Source organism: Mustela putorius, unplaced genomic scaffold (assembly GCF_011764305.1).
Source record: "Mustela putorius furo isolate JIRA1106 unplaced genomic scaffold, ASM1176430v1.1 tig00000145_pilon_pilon_pilon, whole genome shotgun sequence".
In the NCBI taxonomy this organism is placed as follows: Eukaryota; Metazoa; Chordata; class Mammalia; order Carnivora; family Mustelidae; genus Mustela; species Mustela putorius.
Window position 1 is genome coordinate 40503372 of NW_025421294.1, and position 13368 is coordinate 40516739.

Genomic DNA, 13368 nt, shown 5'->3' on the forward strand with positions numbered 1-13368 from the left:
AGCACTTGCATTTACATGCATACAGTAGGGAGATATTGCATGTAATTATTATGTAGGGGAAATAGGCATAAAGTTGTCAGTTCTATAGATAGGAACCATTGTGGATACATAAATAATTCATGGATCGGTAAACATATCAATATGCATGTATTCTTGGGTCTGGTGGACAAGTGTACCAAATGTGCAAAATAATAGATTCACCTCTTTTTGTTCATTTGAGATGTCATTTTAATGTGGAATTACAGTAGCTCCTTAATGATGAGAAGCAGTGACAATTCATTAGCAGACTGTGGCTTAGATCAAGTGTTTGATTTGCCTACAAAGTGTGGCCAGTACTCAATTATATGGAGTGTATACATTTCTTTTTGAACATATTTTTTCCCCTTTGCCAGTTAAAATAACCTTGAGCTTTTTTTTTCTTTTGAAGACCCCAGCCAGCAGCAAATACTTCTATAATTTGTTCTTCAATAATGATTTTTTAGAATGTTAAACTGTTATTTAAAGAAAAACAACCTTAAGAATCACTACTGGATTCCTTGTTTTCTGCTTTAAGGACATTTGGATAATGCAAAGAAAAGAAACCTGGGCTACTTCGCTTTGTTTTAAGAAAACACGGATTCCCCAGGTTTTTTGTTACTGTTGTTGTTTGGTTTTTGTTTTTTGTTTTTTAATAGTTACAACACTCTGTTTCTCTTCTTTTGGAAAAAGGAGTATACTTTGAGTGTGTATATGTAGAAACATATATTTCATCAAAAACAAATTTAGATCAGTTTAGTTTTAGAATTCCCATAGACCTCTTAAGATAATTGAAATGTAAATACCACAGGTGCCGGCTTCTTCCAGAAATTTTCAAAGGATGTCTTACACTTCATTCTGTATCCTAGGCACCTAACACAGCATGAATAGCTACTAACCCTCAGTTGCTCTTACAGATTAGTTAATTGTTGGATTCGGAACCCATAGGCTTGCTTTGAATTTCTTCTAAGGCTTCCCTTGTGGATTTCATGCAGAAGTCCTTCTCCTTATTGTGTACCTTTTGTGTAGATCATTTTGCTTGGAAATTAGCAAACTGTTTAATTCCAAAGAGCTCTGAACCTTAGCTCCTTCTCCATTTAGCATGAGGACTGCGGGTCCTCTAGCTGCGCCGTCCTGGAGCACACGCAGGACTGGATTGGGGGCCTGGAGCAGCAGTGCCCTTAGGCTAAGTTTCACTGTCCAAGGGCAGAGATTCTGGGGTCTCCCAGAACATCTGCATGAGAAGCACACATCTGGATGGATGTGCCTCGGTATGTAGACCCTGCATCTAGATGACTAGTTGGGAATTCTACTTTTCTTCCAGAAGCTTGTTTCTGGAGATCTTTCAGGTGTTTTCTCCTCACGGCGACTCAAAAGCGTCATGGAAATCATGACATTTTCTTTATTTGTTTGTTGCTGTTGGCGGGGGGGGGCGGGGGGAGTGAAGGGGTGAGGGGGGGTGGTTAGGAGATAGGTAGATGGCTCTTAATATTGTCATCAGGTTTTTTTAAGCCCTTTGAAAAGGATTTAAATATGCTTCTTTAAGTTTCTGAACTGCAAAAATATTTCTTTTCTGCTTCAATTATGAAATTTGAAATTGTGATTGAAGGAGATGAATGGCGATAATATTATGCTTACGAAGGGGAATTCTGACAAAAGTGCTATCTCCCCCATCAGCCTTTGGTGAAGATTATTTTTAAGTCCTCACTCATGCTGGCTTTCCTTGCGGACTTGTTTATATTCGCAGAGTATAAAAATACAGTAGTCGGGAAGCTCCTCTCAGGGAGTCTGCTGTGAGCTCTTGTTGGAGGAGTTCTTTCTAAATGGACTCTGGTATCATTTTAGCACACATTGTTTGGTGAAACCTGAGCTGCCCAGGGAAATTAGAGCAGCTAATTTAATATCATGAATGTTTTGGGGCTTCCAGACTTAGTCACAGGCAGGAGAGTGTAAATCAAATTGAGTTTTCTGTATAGAGTAGACGACGATGAAAGTCGCCTCCAAAAAAAAAAAAAAACCAGCCAAACTTCCCTCCATCCACTGCCTTCCCGCTCCTCATATTCACCACAGAAATCTCAGGTTATTCCAAAAGTCCTCTCCAAATACTCCCCCAGCGGAGGTCTGTGTGGCAGAATGCTCCCCGTGTAGTCAGAGAAGGAATGCTCCATCACATAGGGCCACAGCCAGGACATCATAGCTCATGGCTTGAACCCCACCTTGCCATACCTTCAGTAGAAAGACTCACTGTGCAACCAAGCATGGCCAGCTGGGAAGTCCCTGGCACTGTGCTAGGCACCAGGGCAGTTCATTTTGTGTGATAAAAATGGATTCAGTATCTGTGAAATATACCTCTTACCAGGGGAAAATCGGGCATCCCAAGACTTGCTGAGTTCTTTGAGTTCTGTGTGCTCCCATATCCAGAGTTCCTTCTGCACATTCATGCCTCCCGAGCAACGGAGTATGGAGTGAGCAATGGGCTTTTTAAATTTGTTTTTGAGAGGACCTTTGAAAGAGCCCTTACAAAGCTTCAAAATGGACCTTTGACCCAAGAGCTCAGAACACAGTTCAGCAGCCTCCATCTACCCTCAGAAGCAAAATGCTAAGTCAAAGGCTTTGGCCTTAACTCCAGAAGGATCTCTGTGTGTTTGGTAGTGCCCCACTCCAAACAACTGCCAAGGGATGCTGGGCTTGCATTTATTTCGCATCCCCGACCCCGTGCTTGGGGACTAACTTTTGTGTATCTGAGATGTGATTTTGAAAGAAAAAGCAACCTTGTCTGAGAAAAGTATGTATTTACTTTGCTTTAGGGGCCTAGCTTATTTGCATGAAATATCAGGATTGATTGCAGACAATTAATGACCTTTACGGAACACTCTGATGCTCAGTGCCATGAAGATATTAATAGCTGCGCCATGAAGCAATTCTCAGGTTTTCCTTTGCTTGACACGCTCCTCCTAGGCCTCATACCCCCGAAGACTTCCCTGATAAACTACGCGTATGGGAAATGACTGACGACTGAGGCCAGGGTACTGTTTCTCTGTGGGTAGAGTAAAAGGAGGCAATCGTGGTTATAATAAATGTACACCCCACTTCTGCATAAATATTTGAAATTTTGGTACATTTCATACATTCTAAGAGCATCTATGAAAACTCACCCACAGAGATGCTTCTGTTACTGCTCAGTTTTCCTCATTACTAATATACAACCAGGTGTCCGCTTGTGCCGCCCAGTGAGCCTGTTTAAACATCACAGAACTGATCACGTAGGAGACCTTCCTTGCTTTTAGCCTTAGAGCGAGCAAGTCCCTCCCTGAGACTCTGTTTCCGCTGCTCCGGTAATCGCCGGGCAGGACTCTGGTGGAACGTTGAACAGTGGGCTTGGTTTGGTTTGTCATCTTTTGCACCTGACCTTTCCCCCACCCTTTTAATCTCTTTCTACCTCTTCATTCTTTCCCTTCTTTCTATGAATTTCTCTTCTCCCCTGTAAACTGCATTCTTTCCACGTAACATTCTGTACATTTTTGGTTTCTCATGATCGAAAAGAAAAGCAACAGGAAGCATCTCACAAATCCAGCAAATAAATAATATTCTAATAGCAAGGACCTCTCTGAAATGTCTGCCCAGAAGCAGATGCACCACAAACGGCCATCACTGTACACTACCCCAGACTTCTCAATCTGATGATTTAGATACTTCTGTACTTAGGTGGATGGGGCCATTTTTGCCGAATTCAGCATATTTATTGAAGAATTTCTTGGAGCCAAAAGCCAACTCCATTGCATTTTGCTTGGTAAGGTTTGGTGGCCTTGATGTGGGGCAGGCATTGTTGATCATCTGCCCTTAAACTGATGATAAATCTAGAAACCAGGCAGCAGGACTAGGCTGCCTTAATAGAACCTTTGCAGGGAAATCCACAGCCCCAGTACTTACAGGAAATCTTGGGAAAGGATATTCAGCAAACTCACTTTAAGAAAGACTCGGGAAGAATTCCGGGTAGCGAGGACACTGGGAAGTTGGCATCAGTAAGAACTTTGAATTCTAGATGTAGAAGTTGTCCACCTAAAGAGTGTTTCTGCTTCTTGTGATACCCATTTGCCGCTTATTTTTAAACCCTAAATGTCTAAATCTTATATCGGGGGCATTTATGGAGATGACTTGGTTCCCTGTAATATCGTGGCAGAGCCCATCTGTTGTGACACACGACATCATTCTGATTGTACGTGTTTCATTCATGTGCCTTTACAGAAATCCTATATCTATCTGGTCTCTCGATGATGATAGTATTTTAAGTTTAATCCACCTTCCTGCAGCAGAATATAAAACCCTCCGTGAGGGTTACTGAACGTATTGTCGACACATCTTTTGCACAGAGTTGTTGAGGTAGATTAGTACAAGTCACAAATGAAAATTCCAGCATCAGGAAATCCCTTCACCTGAGAGGGGCTGATTTTTTTTCTGAGACAAAAGAAAAAAAAAAGTCAATAAGAGAGTTTTTCAGGACAGCCGTACTTCTTTCGGCCATTCGCCCCAAAGACCGTGGTGTGTTCTGCACACAAAATACAACAGACAATCTGGTGCCAATAAATGTTTTCTGTATTATCATCCTTTATTTTAGAAATCAAATGACTAATATATAATGCGAGATTTGAATTGGAGCGTGGTCACGACTTACACTTAAGACCTATATTGATTTAGGGATAATGGTATATATTCATTATCTTTCAACTAAAATACCTCAGTCCCCAACTAGAATGTATATTAGTTAAGGCATCCTTTTAAGAGACATTATTTTCGTGCTCATAAGATGGAAAGGGAAATAAAAAAGGAGTCCCAGAATAGGTGCATTTAATTCTCCCCAATTTAAATTTAAGTGGTACATCTTTAAGGCAATAACAATATTCCTTTCCTTCCCCCATCAGGAATGCTTCCATCAATGGATTTCTTTAATGTTGATGGTGGTTTGGTACAGTTTGAGGGGCTCTGTAGTTAGTCAGAAAATGCTTCAATAGAATGACCTACCAGATGGACCCCATAACAAAGCACAGAGGCATCAAACCACCACAGACATTTGGTGCTTAGAATAATAAAAAGACTATAAAATTAGATTAGTTGAGTCTAATTTGGAATCGGTATATTCCCCATGCACCCTCGCTGCTCTTGGGCAGATAAAGCCTTGAGATTTAGCACTGTGTCAGAGCAGAAGACTGCAACTTCCAGTAAAGGGAGACGAGGGAGAGGGAGAGAGGGAAAAAAGCATTCTGGGAGGTCGCGGAGGGCAGAGCAGTGACCTCCAATGATTTACAGGCCTTTAGCTTAATGAAATTGTTTCAGTGACATGACGGTAAGAGCTCGTAATGGATTGGATGCCCTAATGTAATGAAATTACTCCCTTCTGCCTAAAAAAAAAAAAAAAAAAAAAAATGCGCAATTAATATTTACTGAGACCTGACAGCCTTTGGTGCGCTCGTCTGTGTAGTTCTCTCAAACAGTCAGAGAGCAGAGACGGAGCAGCGTGGCAGACAGGCTGGCTCTGCGCGAGCTCCTGGCAGGGACGAGCAGAGACTGCCAGGGGTGGAGGGACAGGCACTCGGGTGGCCGGGGACGCCCGGCCCGGGCCGCCCGGCTCCTCGGCGCTGCCCCCACTCAGCCTTCACGCCCTCCCCTTGCTTTTCCACAGGCAACTGGACAACAACCACATCAGCTGCATTGAAGATGGAGCCTTCCGGGCGCTGCGCGATCTGGAGATCCTGTGAGTTGATTTTGCGACCGGTGCTGCCTTGTGTGCGTGTGCGTGTGCGTGTGCGTGTGTGTGTGTGTGTGTCCCTGTGAGGAGGAGAGAGGGGGCGTGTGTGTGTGTGCAGGGGGGGTCCGTGTGGATTGCATTTCTGTGTCTTCTGCTGCAGTGCTATTAAAATTGGGAACCGGGAGATCCCTCTGGCTCACCTTGGCCAAAGTGTTTGTAGGCAGCAAAGTGTGATTTCTCACCTCCTGCAAACTGGGGTTCCTGCTAATTAAGTCGCAATTGAGTCCTTTCTCCCCCGGTGCTCCCGCGGTATTTGTTGCTGGGTGGAACAGATGGGCCAGAATAGCCCCCCGGCGCCTGCCAGGGCATTCAGGGAGAGTCTGTTTGAGTGTGAGCATGGGGAGAGACAGGTTACAGGTCTGGGAGATGCGAGAGGGGATAGCACCAAGGGGTCAGTGGGAATTACCCAGGATCACAAAGGGACCTTGGCACGGGGCAGGGGGGATGCCAAACAGCCTGGTAAAGTCTAGTCATTGCCATTGCTCCTGGGATCTCGCCTCGGGTTTCAGTGCAAACTTTAAGCAGTAACGTTAAAGTGGCAGGGTGGGGGAGAGGCGAGAGGAGGTGTAATTCCCCCCACCCCCATACCTTGTGGAGCTGCCTTCCTGTGTTCTGGATTTTCCAGTGGTTCCAACCTGATTTCCAGGGGTGGGTTGGGGGTGGAATTCAGCTAGGAATCATCTTGGGGTCATTCAAACTGAAGTTAAATTGTGTAAGAACACATTTTGATGGTTGTCACTCAAACAACACTTCCAGCGGTCCCTGATTTGGAGAAACCTAGAAAGGAAGGCAATAAAGCCTAGTAGAACTTGTGCCAGGAGATGTGTGGTTCGGTCCTGACTCAGCCCCTAATTGGCTGTGTGACCTTGGGCAAGTCCCTTCCACACTCAGAGTCTCGGTTTTCCCATTTGGAAAGTGAAGGGTTGGTTGCTGTAACTTGCGGATGGCTTCCCCTTTCCAAATTCTGTAATTGCTTGGTTCTAAAAATAGTTCTGATGGTATAGTTCTATCCAGCGAAGGATAGGGAAGGATTTGTTCAGCATCCCCCTGAAAAAAAAAAAAAAAGCACAAAACCCTTACCTAATCACCAGGTTATATATCTCTGACTTCCAGAGGAATGAATAAATGTCGAACCAATGACTGAATGGATTTATTAAAATGTCCCTTTCTTTTCACCTGGCCCCCCAGACAGTGGGCACGGGTTGGAGAAAGCCTCTCCACGTTGTGTGAGAGGAAGGTGATTCCAAGAGGAATCACGGGAAATAAAAGGGGATGCTGATACTGCAAGGAGCCGGAAATCTGATGAAAGCCGCGAATTCCCGGGACAGAAATGGCTGGACCCACAGCCAGGGAGGTCAGGCTGTCAGTCCTAAGATGGATGGTGGCTTCTCACCCAAACTCTGACCCCGGAATGGGCAACAAATGCTTGTCTGCTAGGGAGAGGATGCCAGCCCCGTTCAGTGACCCAGGATTTCTCTGATCAGGAGAGAGGGGCTGGGAAGGGTAAGGTGCAATTTTCCCGCCAGCACAAGAGCATTTCTGGAGAGGGATGCAGGAGCATGTCACCCCTTTCTTCAGGAAGATGAGAGAATTCCTTGGGAAGAGACCAGGAAATGGAAATAACCAGCTGCCATGGAACAGCTGTGACAACCTGACAGCCTGTACTAGGAGTGGTGCCTCGTCTCACCAGAAGGTTGTCTGGGGGAGAGAGGATGGGGATGGACAGTCAGACACACCTGGGCACAGTGGGACTTTGGGCAAGCTATGCAACCTCTCGGAATCTGTTCCCTCAACTTTAAGAAGAGGTGGCTTCTGTCCCTTCCATTCCCCTAACTTCCTCCCTGTCGTGCCCTCATCCCCATCAAACCCCTGTCTGGGACAGAACTGGATTGCTCTTCTCTACCCCAGTGTTTGCTATTTTTAAAATGTTGGTATATTATAGCATGTTGATACACCAGGTTTCTCAAACTTGAAGCTTGAAAGCCTATGGTGGGGTTTAAAAAAAAAAAAAAAGTTCTCATTCCGTATTTTTACAAAGAGATCACGGGATCTGATGAGTTTATCTTCTCAGTTCCAAACAAAGCCAGATCAATAGCTTTGTTTTAAAGACACTCTCATTTGGCTTCACATGGCTAAGTACTCAAAATTAATCATAATCATTTATTCCCTGGGTTCTTAATTTCCAGCAGAGGCATGCGGCTTTGGAACCATCTATCTTAATCGTGAGCCATTCTGAATTGGCAGGAGCCAACATCTCCATTGAAAGAATCTCCCCTCCCCACCCCCAGACCTTCCAAATCTCATCTGCACATTGACATTTTATAGCAATTCTCTGTAATCACAACTTAGGCACCGAAAAGAATCTTGACAATGAAATAATAAATAGGAACTAAGTGAAGGCATCATATATTAACTTAATAAGTTCCTGAAAGAGAGAGGTTCAAAACACACTATCCCCAGAAAGGTCATCTTTAGCTATCCAAAGCTTTAGAAGTCTTCAAATTAAGAAGACAAAATAGAGTCTTACTCTAGGTGTTTTCTCTCTGACATTAAGCATAATGAAATAAAAAAACGAGGAAAGACTCACGATAACTCCCATGGAAAGCTCCCTCAAATTTAACTTAAGGAAAGTTTGTGGACGTCAACTATTGGTGGAAATACTTCACATAGGATCCCCCTGTTCCATTGTTTTCTGTGGGTGGAACTGCTGTGAAATTTCTTCCCATCCAGGCTGAGGTTGGTCCTACAGGACACATCATGGGAATTGAGGGGAGCCCGTGAGAACCCCTGGTAGAGGTAGAGAGAGAGGAGTGGGTACCAGGCTGGAGAAGGCTATGACAGCTGCTCGCTTCATCCTCATTTTTGGCTCCTGCACAGTGGGGGATGTCTTGCACAGAATATGGGGAACAAAGGAAAAGAGCCACCCCCTTCTCCCCTTCCCAGGTAGCCAGAAAAGGGACTAAGGAAAGTAGCATAGTGCGGGTGAAACTTCTCAAAGCCCCCATGCCACACGGAGGGGGGAATCACAGCGCAGAGGGTACTGCCTTGGAAGCATGTGCTGTGCAGTAACTCGTGCCCGACGGTGGCCATGGTGCTCTTATGGACCTTCTCCCTCAACATCCTCACAGCCCTCCTTCTGCAAAAGACCCATCTCAAAGAAGCCAAGTAGCTGCTTAACTAATAAGTGGCAGAGCCCATGTGACTAACTGTCCTACCAAGCTGCTTTCCCAATCTGCGTTGCCAAAGCTCTCAAGGCGTCGGCTTCCCAGAAAGCGTGGCCAGTGGGTGCCACAGGCTAGTGCGAACTGGCCCCCGAGAGCTGGGCTATGCGAGCTAGCAGCAATTCACAGTCCTGCCCAGGAGAGTGGTGGAGCCTCCCACATGCTTCTGAAATTGTCATTTCCTTTACCCCGTTAGTGGACGCCCACAAAGTTGAAGGTAAATCAGACTTGCCAGGGAAAGAAAAGAGTCCTGCTTTTTCACTGAATTACATTCTAGTCCCAGAGGTGATTTCTTCTCGCTTCTGCACGTCCCCAGTTGACTTTGTCATTCAGTGGTCTGCGGGCTCTTCCAACGATCCGGCCCCAGCTTTCTGTATGGCCTTAAGGTTCTGAACCGAGAGTTGCTATGACTCAGATGGCCTTCTGTTGCCCAAATCACTGGCCTTTCCTTTCCACCTGTTCTATACATTCGGTGATTCACATACTCGGTCTCCTCCAAGTTGGGGTTATACTGCAGTTGCATATGCCAAGACTGCATTTCTGACCCTGTGTGATCAGGAGCCACTCCATCAGAGCTCTCTGAGCTGGTTTCCTGGCCAGCTAGGTGGAGGACAGCCAGGCACCTCCCTGCCCACCGTGCTGTCCTGGGCCAGAAATATGTTTAATGAAAAAAAAAAAAAATTAAGAGTGTGGACAAAGAAAACAAAAGCAAGAAAACCTAGTTAATAAAATAATTTTTTTCAGTAGTCCTGCGGGAGAGGAAAAAAGTATTTTCAGACATTGTTTCCTGACAACATGCAGCAAATCAGAAGTTCAATAGATATACGCTGCCAAAAATGCCGTGCAAAAGCTATCGGGAGCATAGCCTGAAAATGCTCACGTACCCCAGTGAGTGGCCTGCCCTTGATAAATCACGGTACCCGCTAAATTGCATGCAGGTCCAACACATCTGCAGATAACCAGCGTGCGTTGTTTTGAAGGTCTCCCTTCATTTATGTCACTTGCCAATTTTGGAAATTCATCGGCTTTATTATAAGCTGGGCCTATAAGGACCTTCAGGATGACCTCTTATTTGGAGATAAGACACAGAGAGATCAAGAACAGGCAGGAGTGTGGCCTGGGCCATATAACATTTTGCACCCGGGTATCTACCCCCATCCCTCACCCTGGTCCAGGCTCTGGCCAAGGGATTTGTCAAGGGAAACAGCAAGTTGGTGGCAGCAAGGGGACTAAAACCTGGGTCTGCAGACCCCTGATCCTGTGCTCTTTGCCCACACTGGACATCTTCATGCAATTAGGCAGTCCAGAAAAATAACCCTCAGTAAGACAGGGGATCCCAAGCACAGCTGTCCTTTCAGAGCCATTATTAAGTATGTTATTTAGGAGATTTGGGGAGGAAGGCAGACTTGAGTACATGACAGAATCAAGGAATGATCCTGATTTCTGCTCTCTGGAAACCAGATGTTGCAAACTAGATAGACCACAGACTATGTTGCATCCACAGATGAGTTTTTTTTTTTTTTTTTCAATCTTGTGGAGTATTTAATTGACATTAGCATCTCGTGTTTTAAAATTATAAAATTTTTCATAAAAGTACAGGTGCCCAGCTTTGGGTTTCTGGTAAACCAGAAACATTGGCAACCCTGGGCTGCATTTCTGAACTGTGACAGTTATGGCTAAAGAGCACATTCCCTCCTTAGAAGGGATGCATAGACTCTCCTTTCCCACCGATCTCCATTCATTTCAGCTACTTACCAGCTGGGGTGGAACGTGCTATGATCCATCCAAGAAGCAAGGACACACTGTGTGCCAGCATAGTGCCAGGTGCCAGAGTCAGTAGTCAGTAAAGGTTCAGAAGAGCAGTTCTCTGGCAGATCAAAGTTTAGAGGCCAGAGATTACCAGAATTGTTGAATGGACATGTATAAGCAGAACCAAGTGACATGGAGTCGAGGATCCCCAAACTGAGCGAGGACATCACAGAAACAAGCAGGAATCTCTCATACCCCATCTTCTGGAAAGTTCTTCTCAAGAGTTAAACTAGCCTCCAAATTCCCTTTGATTTTAAATTGTCATTGGGTCTATGCAACTGATGAGAAGTGAGATAAACACGCCCCACCCAGTTTCTTGTTTCCTGGACCCCTTCACTATCCCATGTACTGAGCTCCTTCTTGGTCCACATTTAGAGAAGAACGATTCACAAGTTAAAGCAGTGGTGGGTGGGAATCGACCAGATTTTTAGGGTAGATATTCAACCACATGCCTGCAGGTACAACATGGCCTGACTCCAAGCCCTACTTGTAGACACAGAAGGATGGAGAAGAAAGTCCTTTGCTAGTCTAAGAAGAAGTCAGTGACAAGAAATTAACAATAGACCTGATACCCAGATCAGGGTGTGCTTACTTCTCTAGCATGGGCTTGCTGTCCTGGCTGAAGGGTGCTGGGCATTGGGTATAAGGATGTTATAGATCTTGTCGGCCCAATACAGAAAACCCAGAGCTTTATAGGAATGGAGAGCTATCCTCCACTTCAGCCGAGCTTCCTCTGGGTGAAGAACTAGATGCTATGATTAACAAATAGTAATTAACAACATATAATACAATGATATGATAACAATTTTTAGTATGGTCACTATAGATATTATAATTACTGTTGTCGCCTCTGTTTCTTAGTGTCTGCTATCTTCCAGGGACTATGACAAGATACTAGAATGCTGCATTTTATGCAAATCCTCACCACAGCCTTACAAAGTAGAACCTCTAAATCTCATTTTTCTGAGGAGGAAACTGAGGCTCAGAGAAGCTAAATGACTTTCCCAAAGTGCCCCTGGCAAGTACTTGGGCCTGCTCTTCAAATAGCAAATCAAGCTCTGCCTGGTGTTTGAGCCCCTGAACTTCCCTGCTCTGCTACAAAAAAAATTTTTTAAATGCATTCTGGAGCGCATATATCAAAGAAACATTTATATGCATTAATAGGATTACAGGCTATTATAAATGCCCATAATGATTCAGGAATGATAGTTTTTCTTTTTCAAAAGTTGACCCACAGGGTGCTCAGATCTAAACCTGTGACCTTAGCTTAATCAGCATTACATCCAATTCCACAGAACCACCCTGGCCCTGGAGGTATAAGGCCACAGTTGACCTTGGGGGTGTTAGAGTCTTCCCATAGGACTGGCTGCCAGTCCAGCTTCACCAAACTGGGTGGTTTGGGGTTCGTTTCCTCATCGAGAAATAGAAGCAGTAAGACCCACCCTGTAGGCTAGTACATGGATTGAAGGAAGTACCATAGGTCTAAGTCTAGCAAACAACAAACACCCAACCAGGATGCTCACCACAACTGAAGATGGACATGCCTGCACTATTTCACTGCCTTAACCCTAGAACCTCACACAAACCTGAAACAAAGTAGGTGGTCATTTAAAGTACATGGAACTGGGATGCCTGGGTGGTTCAGTCATTTAGCATCTGCCTTCAGCTCAGGTTATGATCTCAGGGTCTTGGGATCGAGTCCCAGGTGGGGCTCTCTGTTGAACAGGCAGTCTGCTTGTCCCTCTCCATCTGTCCCCTCCACTCCCCACCACACCCTCTAGGGCTCACTCTCTCCCTCTCTCTCAAATAAATAAACTTTTAAAAATAAATAAATAAATAGATAGATAGATAGATAAAGTACATGGAACCAAATTCAGTTGAAATTAACTAACCAAATGGAAGCCTACTCCACCCCAGCCTCCAGATTCTGTTACGCTTCAGTCCTGAATAGAACGAAAGCTGTGATTGTCCCAAAATTATTTTAAATACTGAATGATGTAGTATTTTACTGAAACAGCACATTTCTCACATTACCTTTGTTTTTTTATTCCTCCAGCTAAATGGCATTATTTTTTTATTACCTATGAACAAAATTAGAGCCATAGTAAAAAGTGGTGTTTCCTTTTCTTTTTTTTTTTTTTAAAGGTTTTATTTGACAGAGAGAGACTCAGTGAGAGAGGGAACACAAGCAGGGGGAGTGGGAGAGGGAGAAGGAGGCCTTCTGCAGAGCAGGGAGCCCGACACGGGGCTCAATCCCAGGACCCCAGGATCATGACCTGAGCTGAAAGCAGACACTTAACAACTGAGCCACAGAGGTGCCCCCCAAAAGTGGTGTTTTTCTAACAGACAAGACTTGTTTTCATTTATTGACAAGGTGTTTCACCTGGGCTTCTCTAGGAGCTGAAAATGTTTTTGGAATCAAGGTATTTCGTCACAACATAGCTTTGAACATAGAATTGTCACTGCCTACTCAAAGTCTTAAAATACTGCCAGAATATGATTCTTTTTGGTACTGTGCTA

At 44.6% G+C, this 13368-nt stretch overlaps 1 protein-coding gene across 1 annotated transcript in view; it reads left to right on the plus strand.

Moving 5' to 3' along the window:
* SLIT3 (slit guidance ligand 3) overlaps positions 1–13368 on the plus strand; it is a 588228-nt gene that overhangs the window by 427891 nt on the left and 146969 nt on the right. Inside the window, exon 6 of the mRNA XM_004737643.2 lies at positions 5693–5764. Coding sequence (XP_004737700.2) covers positions 5693–5764 — 72 coding nt within the window. The remainder of the gene's footprint in view (positions 1–5692; positions 5765–13368) is intronic.